General features: G+C 48.2%; 1 protein-coding gene across 1 annotated transcript in view; it reads left to right on the top strand.

Moving 5' to 3' along the window:
* LOC144159896 (putative phosphorylase b kinase regulatory subunit alpha) overlaps positions 1 to 21,902 on the top strand; it is a 60,993-nt gene extending 39,091 nt beyond the window's left edge. The window contains exons 13-15 of the mRNA XM_077691551.1: positions 7,123 to 7,363; positions 20,488 to 20,720; positions 21,552 to 21,902. Of these exons, the coding sequence (XP_077547677.1) occupies positions 7,123 to 7,363; positions 20,488 to 20,720; positions 21,552 to 21,902 (825 nt within the window). The remainder of the gene's footprint in view (positions 1 to 7,122; positions 7,364 to 20,487; positions 20,721 to 21,551) is intronic.
* Positions 21,903 to 22,851: the final 949 nt, after the last annotated feature.

Below are 22,851 nucleotides of genomic sequence, written 5' to 3'. Positions count from 1 at the left end.
ACGGAGCGTTGGGTGCCGTTGCTTTGTTTTTGACCATTTTACACCTAGCTTGTTTTTCTTGCGGTAGAAAGAATTGTTCTGTTAAACATGTGGTATGCTCGAGCAACAGGGTCAGGTGAGACAACTTCGCTAACCCGAATCGGCCAATGTCATGTAAGACAACTCCAAAGCGGCGGACTGATGCGCAGCCAAAACAAGCGTAGTGCGCCCCGTACCAACAGCAGTACGCATCGGTACTTGTTTGTTAACATGTGTTTTCGTAACTTTAATCGTTTACCGCACCATTCTTACTGCTGTAAAGTGAACATGCATTACATTTACGCGCAAACAGCTCGTTCGGCAAGCCTGTAAGCCCTGCCTAATTTTCGTTTGCATTTTCCAGCCTCAGCCAATCGCACAGCTGGGCACATATGACGTCGTAGGTTCTGTTGCGTGAACAGGGGCGGTATTCTCGTAACTGTCCCCTTTTGAAAACGTCCCTTTTGAGTCCCTTTCATCTTGACGTACTTCCGGTTAGGCAGTGGGCGTTGGCAGTATGTTTGTTGCGCTTGCGTTACGTCACTTCCGGCTGTTTGCTTTTAGCCAATGAGGGCTCGCCAAAAGGGACACTTTTGAAAGGGACTCAAAAGGGACAAAACTCGAGAATACCGCCCCTGATCTAGTGCGTCGCATGGCCATTTCCTTTTTGCCTCATTATCTAGCTTATTCCAGCGAAGCGTGTGTCAAAAGTGGTGCCGGCCTGATTCTAACGAGGCAACCTTTCGAATGAACGAAACTTGTGTTCCGCCTTCATGGCCCCTTTATTAAGGTCTTGCAAATAAAGATGTTTTGAATACTCAGAAGCCTATGAGATAAAAAGCACCGGCTCGAATATAATATTAACACATCATAAAGAAAGTGTGCGCAGGAAAGCTTTCCTTGCTAACCAAGCTAGAATTACGCAGGTCAGGCTAGATGAACGGAGAGGTACTCGGAAACTAGATTTGTAATACTCGTATTGATTGTTCAAACGTTGTCGTACTGGGTTATTTGTTTGGATAACTTGAGGAGAAACCCTTACTACGGCAACAGTCATAAGATACCTGAAGCCCTTAAAGGGGTCCCGAAGAGGAACTGGCTGTGCCTTTTCTTAGTTCTAAAATAGCATGTTCCTATTTGCAATCCAGGAAGGAGGCTTAGTTTTTTTTTTACCTGTAATACTTCCGGATTTTTAAAGCAGCAGTTTTTTTGCGAAGGATTGTTGAGGAAGCCATAGGTGCGCCCGTTATTCAAAGTTACCACGTTATTCAATGGTATGCAACGTTAAAGCTGCAACTGTTGCAGGGAGGAAGACAATCACACCGTGTGGACGTTATACACCCCTCTTTCGTTGTTTTGACATCTATCAAATAAAGCACGCTATACTTTGAATTCTCGACTGTTCAGTTTCTGTAGTGTGTTCACGCAGTAAATGGGATTATATGCTACGAGTCGTTTATCACGCGAAATCAGGTAGCAAGAATATTGGATAGCGGAACGACAGTCCGGAGTGACACGAAGCAGCATGGACAGCTTGCAGTAAGTGCAGCTTACGTTATACATACATGAGTACTTCTGCCTTCGTCTAGTGGGAGTTCGGTCATGTAGATTAGTCGAGCGTCGTGTAAAGCATCGCCCGTCCATTCGGTTGCGTGCACATGTCATCATTGCGCCGATGTTGTATCTGTATGTGAGTTTTTCCAAGCATTTCCCACGCTTAGTAGTTGTTAGGACATAACGAAGCAGGGAGTGGCCGCTTTTTTCGTTTAGTTCAGCACACGCGGATAAAAGTCCTGGATAAACCGGAAGTGCATTTTTGTGCAAGGATGGAGACGCAGCAGTGCTGAGGAATCACCACGGTGTAAGATGTAGTTTAGGGGTTGACAGTGCGCCGGCGAGGCGACCATATGTTGTTCGGCGCTCCGCGCACGAGGCACACGTGAGCGTGCGCTGGGTCTTTTTTATAGACGATAGTCTTTCTTGGGCTACTTAAGGGCACAGGGTAAGCCCTATACTTCCCATGCATTTTTGGCCATATTGAGGTACATTTTTCTCGGCATCTAAGAAAGGTATCTCCATAACTTATATATCATTTTCTTTCAAATTTCGTGCTGTTTTAACTGTACTAGAATTATAAACATTCTTAAAAAATTAAGTTTTTTATAATTTTTTGTTCGTTAGTACCTAAATTTTGGCATTGTTTTAGTATTAAAAGTTTTGTACCAAAAAAACTGTTACGTGCATATTTTTAATTCTAGTACAGCAGGTGTGACAAGTTATGTAGATGACATGGGAAAAGAATCAGCTTGTTGTCTTGGAAGATATAGGAAATAATGGTACCTATGTAAGAAAAAACATTGTTTTGAGATAATTGAGTTTAAAGTTTTAAAAAAGAGGTGAAAAAACATACTTTTTTGCCATAAACACCACTGGAGCCATTTATTGAAAAAGCACCAGCATCATAATCACTGTCAAAGTCATTTTTTTGCTTTTCACCCGGTCGTCTGTCCTTCCTTGACTATTTTGTGCACCATCGTACAGATCTGTTCACAAAGTATTTTGCTTTTGGTCAACCTCTTTAAACCAATCGATGGTGGTGTTGCGCCCAGGTTTCCGTCTGAATGATTTCAAAATGCTGGCTCATGCATTGCTTCATCATTTAATGAAAGAACAGCATCCAATGTTGCAATCATTAGAGTGTGAAGCCCAAAAAAGATGTTTTTTGTGCGCAGCTTCGAAGGGCAAATGTGGAAAAAACCTGCAACAGGGTCTTTGGATTGCCCTCACTGAGAAATAAGCTATGCGATGGTTGCTAAGCAATTTCCTAATACAGTCAAACCCGACTATATCGAACCCGTTTACATCGAATTATCCCATATATCGAACAATTATTGTGCACTATAATGTTACCGGGAGAATATATAGCAAAAAGTACGGCTACATCGAACAAAAAAGGCAGCCGCAACCTATATATCGAACTTCGGCAGCGCAAGATTGCTCCCGAAGTTGGCTTTCCCGCGCGGCAGCTGGGCGAGCTGCCTACGCCTCCTCCCCCAGTTTGAAAAGTCACTTAGCCCAAGCGCTCGCGCTCTCGCTCGCTCTGACAGCCACCCCCTGGAAATAGTGGTTGGACCACACTCTCCCGCTGTCTCGCCAGTCTCGCCGTCACGGTCTCGCGCGGCGGGCTCTCTCTCCCCTCGCTTCTACGCATGCTTCCCTTTTCGTGTTTTCGCGGTTGACGACGCATCGGTACGCCTTGTTCATCTGCCCCATTTGCGATGGCTGCTGTGAAGCGGCAGAACCTGCCAATTTCCACAAAGCTCGAAATTATCAAGAAAGGTGAATGCGGGGAAAAGAAGTCTGATGTCGCGGCGGAGTACAGCATCCCGAGAAGCACGCTAAGCACCATTTTAAAGAACTGCTCTTCACGCTCTTCACACTCTTCATGCTCTTCACGCGCTGAGCGTTCTTCGCCGCCACTGCGCGGCAATAGAAGGCTGTGGGCTCAGCTGTTTCGAGTCACTTGACAATGTTGAAAAGTGTGTGCTCAACAATGCTTCGAAAATGATGAAGCAAAAGAAGATCGGAGACTATTTCTCGCGCTAGTGTGCCCGCGGAGCATGTATCTTGCAAGTAAACAACAGTTAGTGATGAGGTACGTTCTGTGCATTGTCAAATTCTTTAAACATTATATATCGAATTATACGATATATCGAACTAATGACCGTTTTTTGCGAGTTCGATATATCCGGGTTTGACTGTACAGCTGGTTCCAGAAAAGCATTTTGATCTCAAACTGGAAGTTTTTTGATGAAAAAAATGACAATAAACCCTGAGAACATTCATAAGAGGATGTGGGCACTTGCTACTTGCTTACAGGAAAACTGATTTTTAGCGAGAAATAAGACTTTTTAAGGCAAGTGTGAATATGGAAAATGTGCACAAGGAATTGAACTTCCCTAATTGCGAAGAAAAACAAAAAGTCATTTTTTCAAAATTTCGCCTTACCCTGTGCCCTTAAACCCAGAAATTTTGGTCTGCCTGTATGTCTGTCTGTCCGTCTGTCTGTCTGTAACTCGATTCAGGCAACCGCCTAAAGTAAAATTGATATTGCGCAATAGTCTTATATACTCACAGCCAAATGTAAACGTCTAAGCCCGGTTTATATGTTCATACTTGTCAACTTTGTTCAACAAGAACAAGACATTACGCAAATATAAGACCGAAAATAATGCACAAGGGATATTTACAGTGTTCCTTTATTAAAAAATTCATGGATGCTTGGTTTTTTGATAACAAATGATATTGTATACATCTACTGAAGAAAACCGCCGCCTCCTGGCGGCATATGAAAAATCACGCGGCAACAGCAACGAAAGGTTCCACTAGCTAGGTTCCACGTTCTCCTTGGAAAATACGTGGAGCACGGCCACGCGGCTCTATAAACCTTGTAGTCGGCCGCCTCCATTCACGCGCGTCTCCGCCGTACTGCAGCGCTGGCATCGAGGAACCCGGCCTGTAGCAGTGGAACGCGGTAAATTCAAATCGCCTTGCGCAAACCTTTAGTGTGTTTACCTTGGCATGAGCGCGACGGTACTGGAACAGCATGAGAGGTGAGCGGGAAGGCAAAGGGGGGCATTTCCATGGGAAATGTCTACAAAGACAATCGTCTTTTGACGACATTTGCAACTAAAGGAGCAGATACGCGGCCAATTTTTTTTGTATTTTTTTGGGAACAATATTCTACAAAACTAAAAGCTTAAACAGCTCTGCTCGTAAAAGGCTTTTGAATTCGGAGTAACGTATAGGCCCGAAATATGGTCCGAAATGCATGAGGAAATGGTTCGGAGGAGCCTGTAATTATATTTTGCGAGAGGGCGAGAAAAGTACATTTCTTAAAATATCGATTTCTGGTGCGGCTTGATTTACATATCCGGTTTAATTCAACATTGCGCAAAACATTAAGAAATACAAGTGATTGCTAGCGCTATTGTTATTCGTGTTTCATCTGTGCACTAAGGGTAAAGTAATATAGTTCTGTATTCATAATTCTGTATTGTTGCTGGCTCTCACGCAAAACGCGTGTTTTTAGCCTCAGGGACAATAAATGATAAAATAAGACTGGTTTACTGGGGAGAGCACTAAGAGAGATGGCAGCCAGGGTAACTGTGGCATATGAAAGAGGGTAGGTGTGGGACTGGGATACATAATATTGTGCGTGTGCACATGCATGCGCGCGTGTGTGTATCGGTGTGTGTTGGTGTATGTGGCGTATGTATGGATGGGATTGACTGATTGATTGATTGATTCATTCATTCATTCATTCATTCATTCATTCATTCATTCATTCATTCATTCATTCACTCATTCATTCACTCATTGATTCACTCATTTATTCACTCATTGATTGATTGATTGATTGATTGATTGATTGATTGATTGATTGATTGATTGATTGATTGATTGATTGATTGATTGATTGATTGATTGATTGATTGATTGTAGGGTTTAACGCGCCGACGCAACGCAGGTGATGAGGCGCGCCGTATAGTAGAGGGCTCCGGATTCATTTTGACCACCTGGGGATCTTTGAGGTGCGCCGAAATCTCGTACCCACGGGCGTTTTTGCTTTCGCCTCTATCAGAAACGCGGCCGCCGCGACCGGGAATCGAACCCGCGTCCGCGACAGATTCGTCGTCGTCGTCGCTTCAGCATGGCGGGCCCGCGACGCTGGGGTCGTTACAGGACAACGATGACGAAGGCGGTGGCTCATCACGAGGCGCACGCTCACGTTCGCCGGTTTTTTTTTTTTTTTTTTTGCTAGAGCCACTGCGCGAAGGTCGTGTAGGTTTCCATCGTGCCAGTTTTTTTTTAATTGACCAAGCTCTAGCTTAAACAGCTGTGCGGTTAGGTAGATGCAACTCTATTAGGAACAGGCTGGCTCAGAGGCCTAGGAGGACGTTGGGGAAGGAAGGGGAGGGTCAAATTAAGTCCGTCGCACTATGTCTCTGCTGTTAAAATAATTTCAATGCCTGTTTACTGTTCATAAAGCATAATAGCGCGGAAGGCGGGAATTCGGTGTGGTCTGTTAGACGCAGAAGTAATCTTTCTTCGCCCGTGCAAGCAAAGCTTAGTATCGATTTTTAGATGCGAAGGCATCTCATTCACTCGCCTTGTCCCTGCATACGGCGTCGTCGTCGGCGTCCACCCCTCCCCCAATCTCCTCGCCGCGCCAGCTGCGCTCTCCGCCGCTCACCCCCTCTCCTCTCCGATAGCAAACACTCTCTCGCGAGGGGCATTGGACTGGATTGGATTGGCTTGGCTTGGCTTGGATTGGATTTGGACTGGATTGGATTAAAGTGTATTGTGTTGGATTGTGCTGCGTCATAGCCGAGGCAGACGCACTGGCGCCGGCGCGTCCCCTCACCGTTATGCGCACTATAAAACGCGGTGCCTGCGCCGCTCCGCTCCAACGTTCCAGCGCCGTTCCTCCGCTGTCTAACGCTGCAACGTGAACCCCCTATGCGTCGCATCTACACAGGGGTTCCCGCGAGGGGAGGTGGGAGTTTTTTCCACCCAACTTGCCTTCACGCGACATTCTGGTCGTTTATGTGTAGGCGCTCTCACGACACAAGGTGACGACCAACTTTCGAGTAATACCTATGTCAGCTCTCCTCGCGAAGTAATGGGCGCGCAGACAACGTGGCACGAGCGAATGAAGGCGATTATACTCGGTTACAACTCAAGAACGGCACCACCTCATGTAGTGTATCACTCCGCCAAAGCGCCGGACCCGTGACGTCAGTGCGCGCGCGTTTTGAAAGGGGTTTGCTATGAATGCGTGACATAATCTGCCTTGTCTCACGCAGTTTGTTTGTCGTCACTGGAGTCGTTTATAAGCATATAAAGTCCAAAAAATCACGGGAACGGCTCACGCCATGTTCAAAATATTCCCAGTAACGCCCTACTTTCGCCGCGCGGAGAAACATCGGGCTACAGTGATAAGACACAGCGGCAACTTCCGGTGCCGTCCTTGAGTTCTCACCGAGTATAGGCAGAAACACTTTGCCGTGAACAAAGAACTCGCGCATTGTTCGGCCGCAGGTGATGGCCTCCGAGGTGGCGCGCGCCTCAAGGTGCGATGCACAGGACGCCGTCGAAGTGCTGCTGAACCTGAGCCCGTATGAGATGCAGTCCCTGTTGCTCGCCACCTTCAGCGGCCACGAGATCCACGCCCTGGATGCCATCTCGGCGCCGGACTCGCAGCCGGAGAGCGCGAGCACCAGCCGCCGAAAGATGAGCGTTGCGCAGGTCTTCGTGCTCGGCTCCGTCGATCTCGACGAAGGCAAGTTGATCCCCCAGATCTCTGACGCTGCTAATGAATGAACTCCCTTCGCGATGCCTACAAAACTCCCCAAGCTTTCCTAAAACTCCATGCAAAAGAAGTAAACGCTTCCCTTCAACCTCCTAAAAACGCCCCTAAAAAAACATAAGTACTTCCCAAAGGAGCCATAATAGGGCCCTATTCAACCGCCTAAAAATTCTATAAACATCACTTAAAAATGCCCTTGAGGAAGTAAAGAGTACTCCATTTTGATCTCCTTAAATTCTCCCGAACATTTCTTAACACTCCCTAAATACCTCCTTTCTATCACCTAAAAACGCCCTGTTTTGAGGAGGTAAACAAAATCTCCCTGTTCCATGTAGTAAAAATCTCCTACAAGCAGGACCACTACAGAAAAGGCGAAAAAAAACCTCTAGGGAGTATATGGGAGGAAAAAAAGTTGAGTGTGTTGTGTTGTCTTTTGTCGTCCCTGTCACTTTTTGCGCTGAAGTTCACACAATGGAATACCAACTATAGGTCAGTCAATTACGTTACTGAATTAGCGCACGTACATTAGGTAATTCGAGAGGGAAAGCGCAAGATCGCTTGACTGAAACTTGATTCAAATTTTCGGGTTTTACGCGGCGAAGCTACAATTAGCCTGCTTTGAGGCGCGCCGTAGTGTAGGGCTTGGGATACATTTTTACCGGCTGGGGATCTCTACCGTGCGACTAAGTCTCTGGCACATGGGCGTTTTTAGATACGACGCACCTCTTGCTCTGAAGCATGTCCCTCCTGCGTCGGCGTAGTCCGGCGTCCGCACGCCAGCTGCGCATGAGCGACTCTCCTCCCGTCTTCTCTCCGACAGCTGTGCGCGCAACGCTGTCACTCCGTCTCATTATCATAAACAACAGCTATGTGCGCGCGCTTCGCTCCGCTCCCGTCGCGCAAGTGTGCGCATGCGCGACTCTCCTCCGTTGTCTCCTCTCCTTGAGGCGCTGTGGATATAAAGCGGGTATCGCGCTGCGGCGGTTCAGTCAGCGCTCGCTCTCGTTCGACTTCGCGTCACTTTGCTTGACGACTGCGTGCTTGACTTGATTCTTCCGATGAACACGTGATGGAAGCGACGGTCCCTTCAGCGAGTGGTGTGACACAATCCAATACCAGCGTCACTCCAAACGAACCCCCCGATGCGTCGCATCACACCAGGGTTCCCTCGCGGGAAGATGGCCGTAACTTTGCCTTTGCCTTCAACTGAAAGCGGCCACCGCGGCCGGCCCCTAAACCGCGTCCTGGGGTTTAGCAGCACAGCGGCTTACCGAGGCTGAAATAATCAGCTACAGTAAAACTTGGATGCAACGAACCTCTGTGTAACGAATTCCTGGATTTAACGAACTTTTTCAATTACCCGTTTAAAGCCCCATTGAAAGCCATGTGTTTGCGACCTCCATGTATAACGAAGACGTTGCGGCATTTAACCTGGATGCAACGAAGTCGCTAAGCTTATCAGTCATTGTTTTTTGCACTTTTGGCGAAAAATCCGCGGGAGAAATTCACTAATTTTGCGAATAATAGCACTACTGTAAGGAGCCAGCATCTACGAAAACGTCTAGAATTGCCTAAAAACGAAATTCGTCATGGTGATTTTGAACGTATTGGCCTCGAGGACATACCGTGGCGCCACCTACGAGTGACGTCACTTGTAGGACGCCGAATCGTGTTGTCGTCTGCTACAACACATTTCGCGTGCGTATGCGTAAACGTGTTTTTTTTTTTTGTTGTTGTGGCCACCGTCTCGCCCCCTCCTTGTGGATTTGATGCAAATTACCCCAAAAGTTGTCTGTAAACCAAACAATTCGGCAAGTAATCAGCGACTCGCTTGTTCCCGGCGACACCGCCGCGTTCAAGTAGTTGCTACCATCGCGACCCACAGCTCTTGCGCAGCCAGCTAACGCCAAGGACGATGCAACTAATGCCGAAAAAAGTACGCTGTAAATTCATTATGAAATACTTGTGACGGGATATGTTTGACCCGCCGCGGTGGCTCAGTGGCTAAGGCGTTGCGCTGCTGAGCACGAGGTCGCGGGTTCGATTCCCGGCCGCGGCGGCCGCTTTTCTGATGGAGGCGAAAAGCAAAAACGCCCGTGTGTACGAGATTTCGGCGCACGTTAAAGATCCCCAGGTGGTCAAAATTAATCCGGAGCCCTCCACTACGGCGCGCCTCATCGCCTGCGTTGCGTCGGCGCGTTAAACCGTATACAATCAAACGGGATATGTGTGTGCATGGAAACACCTTGTAACGGCGACGGAAACGCACCGCTCACTTATGATCTCACCGCGCGAACTGCTCGTATTACCTCGTAAATGAATGACTACGCGAGAGCGGTGATCAGATTGCTTCGCTGCACATGCTTGAAAGTATTGTTATGGTCTGCAGTTTGGATTAATCAGTGCCTATTTCCCCTACGATGTTTTTATATATCATGCCCGGATTTGATTAACGATCACTGCCGTAGCCTGCACTCTGCATGGCTGATGTTTACTTTTCGCGACAACTTGTCCGCAATGTATGAACGGTAAGAGGAGGAGGAGGAGGAGAGAAACGTTTATTGGACTTTTTAACGCCTTCGAGCGGGTTTGGACAAGGCTACATTTAGTCTTCATCAGGTGCTGGACTGGACTGGACTGGAAAGGACTTTATTCACATCGATCCTGCAGTGGGCGGGGGTTTAGCCGGCCTTTCTCAAGAATCAAATTCGAATCTCGCGACTGCTCACAGAAGGCGAGGTTGCGTACAAGCTTGCGAAACACGTCGTTAATGATTTCGGGTAATGGGGAGATTTAGAATAGGAGAACCGAGCGTTGGGGGCCCCCAAGAAGTTAGAGGAACCCAAACGCAACACGCGCGTGCGCGACAGGAGGGCCTTCAACAGCTCGCAGCCGGCTTCGGATGCACGTAATCTGCGGATGTTGGGAACTATAGGCTTGGCGTCGCAGCAGATATTTCATCGCCATTAGAGTTGCGAGTGACAGTCCCTAACAGAACGTTAACACGAAAACACAAATTAACACGAAAATGCTTTTAGAACGCGCTTCCTAAGCGAAGTGTCACACGCTGCAAGCCAACTACGGAGCAAGACAGGAACGGTGATCCTACAAGTGACGTCAAAACGATCGCAGCGCCGGCCTCTCCAGTGGTGGGCCTCGCGGCCAATAGTGGCAAGCAACGTCCCGTGACAAAGCTATGGCATTCACTTCTGATTTTGCTTCTGTATCGTGACACCACACCAGGTAAAAACGGTAACTGCACTTAGCTTTTGTATTTCGCCAGAATCGCAAATTATACGGTGCGTTTCCACGCGTGAGTGCGGTATCGGTTCGAGGCTTATACGTTTTCAGATGCCACGCCTGCCTGTCGGCTTGTATACTCGGTGACAACTTAAGAACGGCACCGATGATGATGATGATGATGATTCCTATTGGTTTCCCCTTTGAAGCGGGGTGATGACATGTCATCTTACCAAAAAGGACTAATATAACCATGTTTTACACTCTTGGTTTAATACTAGTGCTGCTTAGGGCAAGCACTAACGCTTATTAGGCCCGAAATACTTTCTTTTCCCTGTTACAGGTGGTAACTGTCCTAGGCAATATTCCCCTCTCTGCTTTTCGTCCACCAGCATTCTAATCTTATTTTCGTCCCCTCGACAGCCTTAAAGTTAACTTCCTCTCTGATACCCTTAAATCCTAGGGCTTCTGAAAGCCCAATATTCCCTACATGTAGATTTGGATGGATACCCTCACATTCTAACACTATGTGCCGCATAGTTTCTGTTTCTTTTCCGCAGACCACACATACCCCATCATTTTGTGAATACTTCCCCACAAAACTCTTAGTTCGCAGGCAACCTGCTCTAGCCTCAAAAAGCAAAGCACTGCCCTGGGAATTATCGTAGAAATTTTCCTTTCTGATGTTCATTTTCTCAGCCCTGTACATCTCTAACGACGTTTTAGCTTCCATTTTTTCCCTCCATTTATTCGTTTCAATCTGCCTTGCCTCTTTTTTTGTTACCTTGGCTGTTTTGGATTCCCCACTGTTCTTTCCGTATTTCATCGTTAGCCTTCTAGTCTTCCTTAGCCACTGCGTGTCCACGCTTTTCAAGTATAGGTACCTAAAAACCTTAGCTGCCCACCTTCGTTGATCCATTGCCCTCAACCTCATCTCAAAGCATATTTTACTCTGAGCTTCTCTAACTTCAAACGACGCCCAGCCCATATCTCCCTGGACTGCTTCGTTAGTTGTTTTTCCATGCGCGCCTAAGGCCAAACGTCCTACCGTTCTCTGGTTTACTTCAAGGCCTGATAGAACTTCTGATTTTAAGCAGAGTACAGCATTCGCAAACGTGAGACCAGGAACCATTACTCCTTTCCACATTCCTCTTACTACTTCATATTTGTTATACCCCCACAGCGCTCTATGCTTCATTATAGCTGCATTTCGCTTTCCCTTAACCTTAAGTTGCTCCTCGTGAGTTCTTAAGTAGTTATCCCCTTCGTTAATCCACACTCCCAAATATTTATATTCCTTCACTCTGGGTAATTCGCCTTGCTGGATAGGCACTGCGTCATTGGTAGCATCATTGAAAACCATTATTCCCGATTTTTCTGCGCTAAAATTTAACCTGAGGACGGTGGCTTCCTGGCCGCTAATATTTATGAGCCGTTGCCAATCGGTCTGGTTATCAGCTAAAAGAACAATATCGTCTGCGTATAACATTCCCGGAATCCGCTATTGTACCACTTTGCCTTGCAGGATTGAACCCTACTTAACTTTCTTCCGGTTTTTTTTTTCTAACCCTGCCATGTAAAACAAATAGTATTTGGCTCAAAGGGCAACCCTGTTTCAGTCCCCGATGGGTATTGACCTGCTGGGCTCATTTCTGTCCTTCGCATGTAAGGTGCACTCTATTGTCTTTATAGATTGCTATAAGGAACTGTACTAACTTGTCATCTAATCCCTGGAGTTTCAGCATTCTCCACAGTTGTCTATTCACGTTGTCGTATGTCCCTTTAATGTCCAAGAACGTAATCCATAATGGTCTATTCTGCGCTTTCGCAATTTCAATGCATTGCGTTATCACGAACAAATTGTCATCCAGTCGTCTGTCTTGTCTAAATCCATTCTGCAGTTCTCCAAGTATTTCATTTTCTTCCATCCATGCTTGAATTTCTGATTTTATTGGCTGCATTACGAATCTATACACCACTGACGTTACTGTGAGTGGTCTGTATGAATCAACAGTGGCTTTGTCTCCTCTGCCTTTATATATTAAATCCATCCTACTGGATGCATGATTCATGGATGCATGCATCCATGCATCCAAGTTGCCGCTGTGCCTTATCACCGTAGCCGGATGTTTCTACGCGCGGCGCAAGAAGGGCGTTACTGGGAATATTTTGAACATGGTGCGAGCCGTTGCCGTGACTTTTTGGACTTAATGTGCTTATAAACGACTCCAGTGACGACAAACAAACTGCGTGAGACAAGGCAGACGATATCACGCATTCATAGCAAACCCATTTCAAAACGCGCGCGCACTGGCGTCACGGGTCCGGCGCTTTGGCGGAGTGATACACTACATGAGGTGGTGCCGTTGTTGAGTTGTAACCGAGTATAGTCGCGTGCCTCCAATGCTATCTGTGATATAGGTTGATCGATGGTGGGTTTAGTGCCATAAGCTTTGTCCTTCCAAAACAAGCTCACAATTTTAAATGCCGTCTCCACGCCGGCGAGAAAGAATGCCGCCGCCCGGTACAGTGCTTAAGCCAGCACTCTCTTAACAATTTTGTGTGCGCAAAAGAGCATCAAGTTCGCGAAAATGCGCCCTTTCCTTCTTTCTGTCTCAATGTGCCCTTCACAAGGTTTTCATGATCCGCTTCCAGAGAGACGACAAAGACGCCGGACAAAACCCGTTGAAATGCGTAAACATCGTCCCCGATAATAGACACACGCCGTTGATTATACTATACTATCCTGCAAGTAAAGTTTTCGCAAGAATGGTGTGACACGAAACGCCTCAAGAAAACCGTCTGCCGCGCTGACGATAAATGAAGCGCATGGTCATGCAACTCCACATCGGAAAGTTTGACTCATGGAGGAAAAAAAAGCTTAGGAGAGGCCCTGACGTCACACCCAGCGCAGCCGGAAACGCCATTTTTGTAAGTCGAATGGCGGACTCTTTTTCCCTCTCTCTCGGTGCACCTTCTCCGCCTCCTCCGTCTTGTATCGCCTCTCTTGTCGTCTGCATCTGCCAGCGCCGAGCCGGCGGAAATCAGCTGATAGGCAGGTAGAAGGCCGTTTTGCAGCGCGTGACCGTGATCCTAAACGCGCGGTTACACCGTTACACGGCCTTCAGTGTGGCCGCAGCAGTTTTGCGAAGCGGCTCGCTCTAACAATGCCGCAATGCTCGGTGCCAGGCTGCAAGTCGCGATCGGTACCCAAGGAATTGGGCGTCACTTTCCAGCGGTTAGTGCATCATTCTGCTGACTAGTATTGCTGTACATTGGTGTACATTCATCCTTTGTTTGCAATCGCCGCCGTTTATAGGTTCCCAAGCGATGGAGAACGCCGCAAACAGTGGGCGAACGCCGTGCGGCTACCGGACTGGAAAGTGCCCAAGTTTGCGTTGCAGTTTCACTGGCAATCCCAGAGATGACTAGTAATAGTAATAGTTTATTTTTTTCATAAACTGTACAAGGTTATGGGGAAAGAAAGGGAAAAAGTTGCACATAAGCAACTTGACTGGCCCTTACAACCCGTGTAAGTTGCAGCAGCAGGGCGGAAAAGCAACAAATATATACAAAATTCACTAGTCAATTAGCGTTCACTAGTCAATTAAATGGCCGTTCTATATCTATAGGTAAGCAGCACTTCATGCAGATTTCAAGCTAAAAAATTGTGGAACGTTTTTACCGTTGTTCGCGTGCCTTCGATAGAATTTTTTGCGAAGGAGGAGGAGGAGGAGGAGGAGGAGGAGGAGGAGGCAAAACGTTTTATTGAGCAAAAAAAAGGAGAGGGTGCGTGGCGTCAATAAACTTTTTTTCGCCAAGTTTCAACTTGCCTCAGTGTCAATAAATTCAAGGTGATATCAGTTGAAAACGTTCATACACTAACCTCGCAGTCTGAAGCGTTGAAAAGCGAAATCCAGAGCGAGACCACAAAAAGATCCAGATTCCAGATCCAGCACTCTTCCAGTCAACAGAGGGACACCTACTAAGGTAATAGGACGATGGAATTATATCAACTGGGAATCTACCTTTTAACAATTGCAAAGCCACTGCCGCGCATTGCCGGCCTAGCAAACTACATGCAGCGGCGATAACCAAAAAATTGAGTTGCGAATCGTTCGGTTGCAAGTCGCCTACGTATTGCACACCGTGCATCACTTCCCGAAAATCTACCTGACGGGTGTCCGCGCGTACGATGGGACGGCGCGTTCACGATATCTGTCGTGATCGCGACCGGAGCAAAAGCTTGACGCGGTACAAGGTGCACTTGCAAGTAGAAATTAAATGACATATTCACATCGGCGCACCTGTCGCAACTCGCAGCATCCTTTTCGAGTTCCCCAAGACCGCAGCAAAGCGAAGCAGCAATCTTCGCAATCGGACGACAAGGCAGGCGCTGCCTTTCCTCCATGACTGGCGGACGGCGGGCGGGCCGTTCCTAGGACGCCGTTGCTAACGCGACTTCCAATGGCCGCCGAAAACACGTGACTTCCTCCACACTTTTGCCAATGCGCGGGGATAGGTGGGGGCCTCTCCTAAGCTTTTTTTTTTCCTCCATGGTTTGACTCAATGGAAACCTTCTTTCCATCGAGCGGTCGCGACCATGGTCGCAACTGAAGCGTATGCTCTGCATGCAGACGGATAAACGCATGGTACAGCCTTCGGAAGCCATGTCCGGCTAACCACCTAAAAAAGGCGAAATATGGCGGTGAGCGCGACCACGGGTGGCGCTGCGAAGCGCGCCTCCGTGACGTCGGCTTAGGGATTCTCGCCTTTGTCGTCTGCTTCACTCGGGCTCGCTCTCCCTTGTGTTTCTTTGTGTTCGGTTGACGTCTGATCTTTGTCCGCGCCAGATTTTGCGTGTGCGTAACTTTTTATCATAATAATAGACTTAAAATCGCATACACTAACTCAAGGTGTGAGTTGAAGTATAGTTTTGGATACCGCTACGGGAGAAACATTGCCGGCGTCGTCCCATTCCTTGCGAAGGCGCTCCTGTGCGGAGCGCGAAGAGTCGGAGCTAGGCGTCAGCTTCTGTATTAAGCAATCTTTCGAACAAAGGGAACAGCTGGCTGTAAGTAACCGACAACAGCGAAAATACAACACCAAAACAAACTTTAGGCCTTTGGGGATGTCGGTTTTGGCAGAAGTCGTTACGATTCCGGTAATCATATGTAAGGCAAAACAGTTTTTGCAACCTTGCCGAACGCTGGAAGGTATTGTATCACATCGCTTCACGTTTCCATGGCATGAAAGTATGCCGACGTGCACTATGGCGCCCAAAAAAAGGTAAGTTGAGTCCCAAATAACAGGCCAAATACAGGTTCCAAATGCAGGCGCGCGCTGGTTTTATGTTCTAACCAGTATATTTATTGAGCAAAACGAGTCACGTCTACGGTAAAGATACAGTAATGTTTTTTTCAGACCTGCAGTGATATTTCGGTACATTTTACACAGCCATATCTTCCTAATTTTCAGTTATGCATTACAGGAAAACTGCTCAAGAGGAGGAGGGGGAGTAGAAGGAGGAGAAAACTTTTGTTAACCGTAAAATCGAGCTGATTTGTGGCCCTGGTCCTCAGTCCAGGACCAGAGAGTACGAGTAATTTTCTTCATTTCGTAAAGCGTCATCCCGAGTAGATTAGGAGTTTTTCTTTACGCCTGGAAGGGTTGGAAAACAATAGCTGCTTGGAAATATTCATCGGTTTCGATTCTTGTAATATATGCACGTATACTATTTATTGCGTTCGTTAGCGAGTACATCAAGCCTTCATGACCCGTAATCATGTCATAATTGTTCGGGTTGAGAGTCAGTTCGTTATGATAACGATGGTTACGATAGAAATTCGGAATACAAAATCCGCCTTCGAGTACTCTGGACAGCGTTGTCTGGGGCGCGATCGCGGCGGCATAGCACAGACTTTATCATTGTATTTGCATGTGAATAAACAACGCACGCTGCGAATATGCCCCTTGCACGCTGCCATAACGACAGCCAATTTGTGAAGAAGGGAATGTATGACATACAGCCTGAAAAATATACCAACACGATCTTTGTGAGCCTCCCAGACATCCCCAAACCTACTAATAAGACGTTTATGACTGTGCAGAAAAATTAATGTGTTGGGCACAGAAAAAAAAAACATTCATCTGATACAAGTCAACAACAATGAAAGATATAGAAGACAGCCGCTTTATTTCCTGATGTCTGATGCGCGTGCAGGGGCCCGCTGCTTGGTACGTATACCATTAGACTGTTGAGTCTTCATAACAGCGTCTCAAAAATACTGTAGGGAAGCCTACGCATTTTGAATACTTATCGATGAGCTCTGAGCGCTGAACCTCACGAATAAGCTAGAAAAAACGAGTTACCCACTATCTTCCAACCGATGCTCTGAAGAAAGTTGTTGTCTCTTTCCTCGTGTGTTACAAACTTGTGGGGATACAGCTTGAAATTACTCAGATGCGTCAGAAGCTGCAAAAATAACTCAATTACTAGAAATACACTTTTTAATGCAGTAAAGCATTAAAGCGGGTGATTCTAGCACGGGCACGGCTGTCCCTCACAAGCGGAATGTAGAAGACGACCGCGGGGCGAGTCCCTAAGCCGACGTCACAGATAGGGGGCGCCACACAAACATCTCAGCGCCAATAGCGCGCACACCGGCTGACTCTCGACTGAGGGCGGTCGCTGGTGCGATCGCAACCAACGCTTCCGTGGAAGGTGTCCATCACGTAAAACCACAGCGCACGCAACACTTGCTCCTCGGCAGTTATGAAGCGAAAGCCGCCTCAAAGTCGTCGCAAAGGGTGTCGGGCGCCAAATGGCTGCACAGCCAATGCACAGTACTTTCGAGAGACGAAAAAGGGCTTGAAGTTCCTCCGCCGCTAGAGGAAAAATTCCCCCGCATTTCCCCGAGGGGGAGAATGTGAAAGTGCGAATGCACGGTTGTCGGCCCGCTTGCGGCGCTTGCGCTCGGCCCCCGCAGCCCACCGCCTCGCCGCCTTCTCTTCCATCGGGTTTGTAGTATCACGTGTACACCACGCAGTTATCAAGCCGCTATAACGCCGCTGAGTCGCCAACGCACGCCGCTGACGACGTAGTTTGAATGCGTTAAAGATATAAGGCGCGTCAACACTGATATCACCGTCGCGTCCGTGGCTTGGTCGGTAGAGCGTCGCGCTGCGGCCGCAAAGTCCGCGGATCGAAACCTGGCGCCGGATGCTGTTTCTTTATAGAGGAGCACTGCGGACGCCGACGCCGCCGCCGCCGCCGACGCCGGCGGTGGATGGTTTGGGGTCGCTTATAAAGTGCACTTAAAACTCTGTCGGCATAGATATATGCGTGCTACGGCGACCGTGAACCACGAACCACGCCGCAGCAGCCACCAAAAACAAGCGCAACGAGTTCAAATCGGCCGTGCAATATTTCTCCCGAGTTTCTTCCGAGTTCTCCTGCCAATCACACACACCCAGCTCATTCGTGGGCACGGCGTAGCGACCGAAGCCCCACCCAACTATGGCTGCCAAGGCGTTCACATCTGCGATGGGGTAGCGTAGCAGCCACGGAGTCACTTGCATTTGATGCCCCGGTAGCAAAGCTTAGCAGAAAACAATGTCCCCAGCCACCGTCAGTCAAATGCTGCCACAGTCCCACGGGGGGTTCGGTCCGAACGTTGTGCTCGCTCTGGTCCGGACGCGATAGGAGCGGCCAAGACGAGATTTTCTCACGCCAGCCGTATTTACACACAGCAAAGACACAATCGACGACAGATGACACACCTTCAACGTCTAAAACGCACTCGTAAAATGAAGCACGCTCACGACACGCTAAATAGGGGCGATGCCTGATACTCCGCCGTCCGCACGTAAACAAAGCCGGTCACGTTTGACAGTCGGGAGAAGGGCGCGTTCCTTTCGCTACAGTGAACTGCTTCGCTCAATTGTTTTGGGCTTGCGCTGAGCTGCACTGGAGCCACCCTCAAACCACGTAGCAAACACATTTCAGTGGAAGAACAGAACACCGAGAAAATCGCAGCCGCCCCGCACCGCTTTACAGGGCGTAGCTTTAAAAGAAGGCTGGGGCCAGGCCGGAGTTTTAAAAGGAATAGCTGGGTTATCTACTTTGCATAACGGAGTGCATATTGCAACTCGATTCTAGACGGCGCTGCACGCGGATGTTCGTGCAAGCTGTGCTTTTTCAAAGGGAGCGGCCTCAACTGGGCGCGCTGAAAATGCTAAGCGTGTACCACGCGATTGCGCCGGTATCACGACGTTTATCGGATGCTGTACTATCACTACTTTGTTAACTCGAGCAGCTGGAAACTCGGGACCGAGCTATCTCGGGCCTTCTGGAATAGCGCCCCATATCGGGCCATATTTATTATGTCGGGTTCGCGCAAGCAGAGCCATAGCGCGCTCACGCACGTGGACGCGAACACACGCACGCACGCACGCACGCACGCACGCGGACGCTCGTACGCGCCTACATACATACATACATACATACATACATACATACATACATACATACATACACCCACCCACCCACCCACCCACCCATCCATCCATCCATCCGTCCGTCCGTCCGTCCGTCCGTCCACATAATAGAGGAAATGTATGTATAGAGGAAATGTACATACATACATACATACACATACACACATACATACATACACACATACATACATACATACAAAGAAAACAAGCAAGCAAGCAGGGCTGTTACTGGGGTGTGGGCTGGGGTAGTCGGTCTTGAAGCTTCCAAAGTTGTGTTCTTTACTTACGCTCAGGCACTCGGACAATATTTTACGTTATAACATTTGGGGCTTCATGTCGCATTAATGTACGTTAGGATGTAGTTCAAACATTTAGGCCAGCGCTTTTATCCCGTTTTAGCGGCATCATCTATGTGCGCATTCTTTTCAATCACAACTATGTTTCGCGCATAGAGCCACGCGTACTACAGCCAAACCGGGCTATAAAGAACCCGGTTAGAGCTAATTATGCTATATATCGAACAAAAATAATTCAGTTTCCGAAATACATGGGAAACATATTCCTTATAACGAAGTTCACATCCGATATATCGAACTCTGCGCGCCTAGAATGACCGCAGAAATGCAGAGCCTCAGAGCGACGATTGAGATGTGGATTGGCCGCGACCACGGAGCAAGAGTTGCGACTGAGACATTGCGCCTCCAACGGACGACGTGACGCCAGACACTTTACGTAACTCTTTCCGATGCGCGGGACTCACGTCGGAACCCGCGCAGTCAGCGAGTCCGGACCAAGACAGCAGCATCGGTGAACTGTGGGAAGAGCTCCCCCACGTTCCCGATGATGTTGCGAGTGAAAGCCGTCCGACGCTTATAAAGGAGCGCTTTCGGCAGTCGATGTGCTCCGCCAATGCTTCTTAGATTTCGGAGGACGCGGACTCGAACTGGTGCAAACAATGTTTCGTGTAGAGAATGCTATGCTAGTTGAAGCCGCCTAAACGAAAGAGAAAACAAAAATCACCGTTTTTTTCTTTGCAAAGTAGGCAGTTCAGAAGGAAAGTAGCTTTATTACTTGCAATAAATGGATTATTTTGGGTATGGTAATGGCTACTTTACTGTGTTCGTTTCTGCATTTGGTGATGGTGGAGTTGGGCTGGGGAGGGAGGGGGTCCCGCGGATTGCGAACTTGTAACAATAAGTCGTTATAGGCGAGTTCGGCTATACCAAACTATTGGATATATCGAACTAATCGCTGTGCATATTGCAATTCGCTATAAATGTGTTTGACTGTATACTTGACCTTGTAGTTCGGAGGGTGTAGAACGTGACCACTCTATGACTGCGAAACCCGATTAACAGGCGAGGAGTCCGTGCCCAGCGAGCACCCGGAGCGGGGCCAGTGGGTTCGACGGCGGAAGCTGGACGGCGCGCTTAACCGCGTCCCCGTGGGCTTCTACTCCCGCGTCTGGGGCGTCCTGGAACGCTGCCCGGGCATCTGGATCCGCGGAAAGTGCCTGCCGCAGGGCCTCACCAGGGAGATGACGGCGGGGGAGTTCAAGTTCGCTCTCCGCGTTGAAGAGATGCTCAACAAGGTACGGCGATCAGTTCGATAAGGCAGCTGGACTAGCCTGTAAGTAGGCGGTCTGATTCCAGATGCCTAATCTCGGGACAAAGCAGAGATGGCCCTTGGGATAAGCGACGTGTCATACCTAATATGAAAGCATGTTTCACTAAGCACCCTGATCAAGCACGTGATGTTTGGGAAAGTAGGGGCATATCGAAGCAACGAAGCACGCTAAAGATGACTTACGATAAATTGACCCCTTCTTCAATCATACGCAGTTAGTGTCAGTTCTTCTTCCGTCCAGTGTGATGGAGCAATGGCACTTGGAGCCACATCTCCCGATGATTGTAACTCAAACGCCGGCGCGCGCGTAACCCCGTGGCGCCGAGGTATTGGCATTCTATATCAGCGCCTCCCAACAGATAGAGAAAATGAGCTGAAATGGTTTATTCCACAAGGCCCATCGCGCTGTCTCCTGCCCTGTGTCTTGTGTATTGCTTGCTTGCTTGCTTGCTTGCTTGCTTGCTTGATTGATTGATTGATTGATTGATTGATTGATTGATTGATTGATTGACTGATTGATTGATTGATTGATTGATTGATTGATTGATTGATTGATTGATTGATTGATTGATTGATTGATTGATTGATTGATTGATTGATTGATTGATTGGCGCTTTAGTTTTCTACGCAATGACTGTCCATTTATAAAACTCAGTTCACGGCTGTGCTTCCCCGCTTTAAGGGCACAGGCCAACGCGCCTGCAAAGATACCGCGCGACTTGAGCCCTGCAAACACTATAAAGACGGGGATGGCTTTCTGCCACAATTCCTTCGCACGAACTGTTACGGTGCGCAGATTCCCCAGCCTGAGTACCGGCAGCTGCTGGTAGAGGCCCTGATGGTGATCAGCCTGACCTTGGAGAACGACGCGGTGTACATGTTCCGCGACCCCCTGGACGTCGAGGGAATCGTGCTGCGGGCGCACGGCATCTTCCTCGAGGACCAGCGCCAGTACGTCGGCAACTCGACGCTGTGCTGCTGCGGGTCGCCACCAGTGCGCCCGTGCAACACCGTGGTCGGCATCTGCGAGCACTTCTACGACTCGGCGCCCAGCGGCTGCTTCGGCACCATGACCTACCTGGTCCGCGCAGTCGCCCACATGATCAACGAGCTACCAGCGTCGCTCATCCAATGTGCTCCATCGTGACTGCCCGCGAGCGCGGGAAAGCCTTCTTTATGCGCCACGTATTGTGAGCAATTTCGTGGCTCGCACTTGTATACTCTTAATCCGACGACTTGTTGGGGGTCCACAGGCTGCTCTAGAAAAGATATGTGATGGCTATAGCCTCCTGAAGGCTCTCAAGTTATTTATAATTAATTGCGAACCCTACCGCAAAGTTTAGGCGAACGTCTTTCTAGTTATTTTATGTCATGAATTCGGACGATACGTTGAGAATATAACATTTCCGCTGTCTTGATGATAATGGACATTTAACGTTCATTCTACCTGTACCGCTGTTGCTATTTGTCGTTGCGAAACTTAGTTGATTTGACATGGGACCTTGCAGAGCATCGAAACGAAGTTTGGTCGGTCTCGTTGAGCAAAGAAAACAAGTGAATTCGAAGCGGGACCCGTGTTTTTACAGGTGTATTTTATACGATTATGGTGCGTCAGTAATTTTGTAGTCTGTTAACGCGTTAACGCAACAACGTTAAGGTTGCCGCGCGTGTAATAGTTTAAAGATTGTCTATATACAACGAACACATAAGTCATCTGCAATTGCAGCAATTGTGATAATAGGTCTGCTGGTAATTTGGGATCAGACTGGGCCTTACAAGTAGTATTTCTGTTCGAATGTCTTCACCTCTTGAGCGTAAATTCTACCGCAATTTGCGATCAGACTGGCCTTACAAGTAGTATTTCTGTTCTAATGTCTTCACCTCTTGAGCGTAAATTCTACCGCCTGGATTTAGTTGCAGAGCCTTTTGTCAGAAGCTTTGATTGATAGTAGGGTTTAACGCGCCGACGCAACGCAGGCGATGAGGCGCGCCGTAGTGGAGGGCTCCGGATTAATTTTGACCACCTGGGGATCTTTAACGTGCGCCGAAATCTCGAACACACGGGCGTTTTTGCTTTTCGCCTCCATCAGAAAAGC

This window comes from Haemaphysalis longicornis, unplaced genomic scaffold (assembly GCF_048455015.1).
Source record: "Haemaphysalis longicornis isolate Haplotype H1 unplaced genomic scaffold, Haemaphysalis longicornis Haplotype H1 scaffold_10, whole genome shotgun sequence".
Classification (NCBI taxonomy): Eukaryota; Metazoa; Arthropoda; class Arachnida; order Ixodida; family Ixodidae; genus Haemaphysalis; species Haemaphysalis longicornis.
Note: the sequence above shows the minus strand (reverse complement) of the source record. Positions and strands in the feature narration are given on the sequence as shown.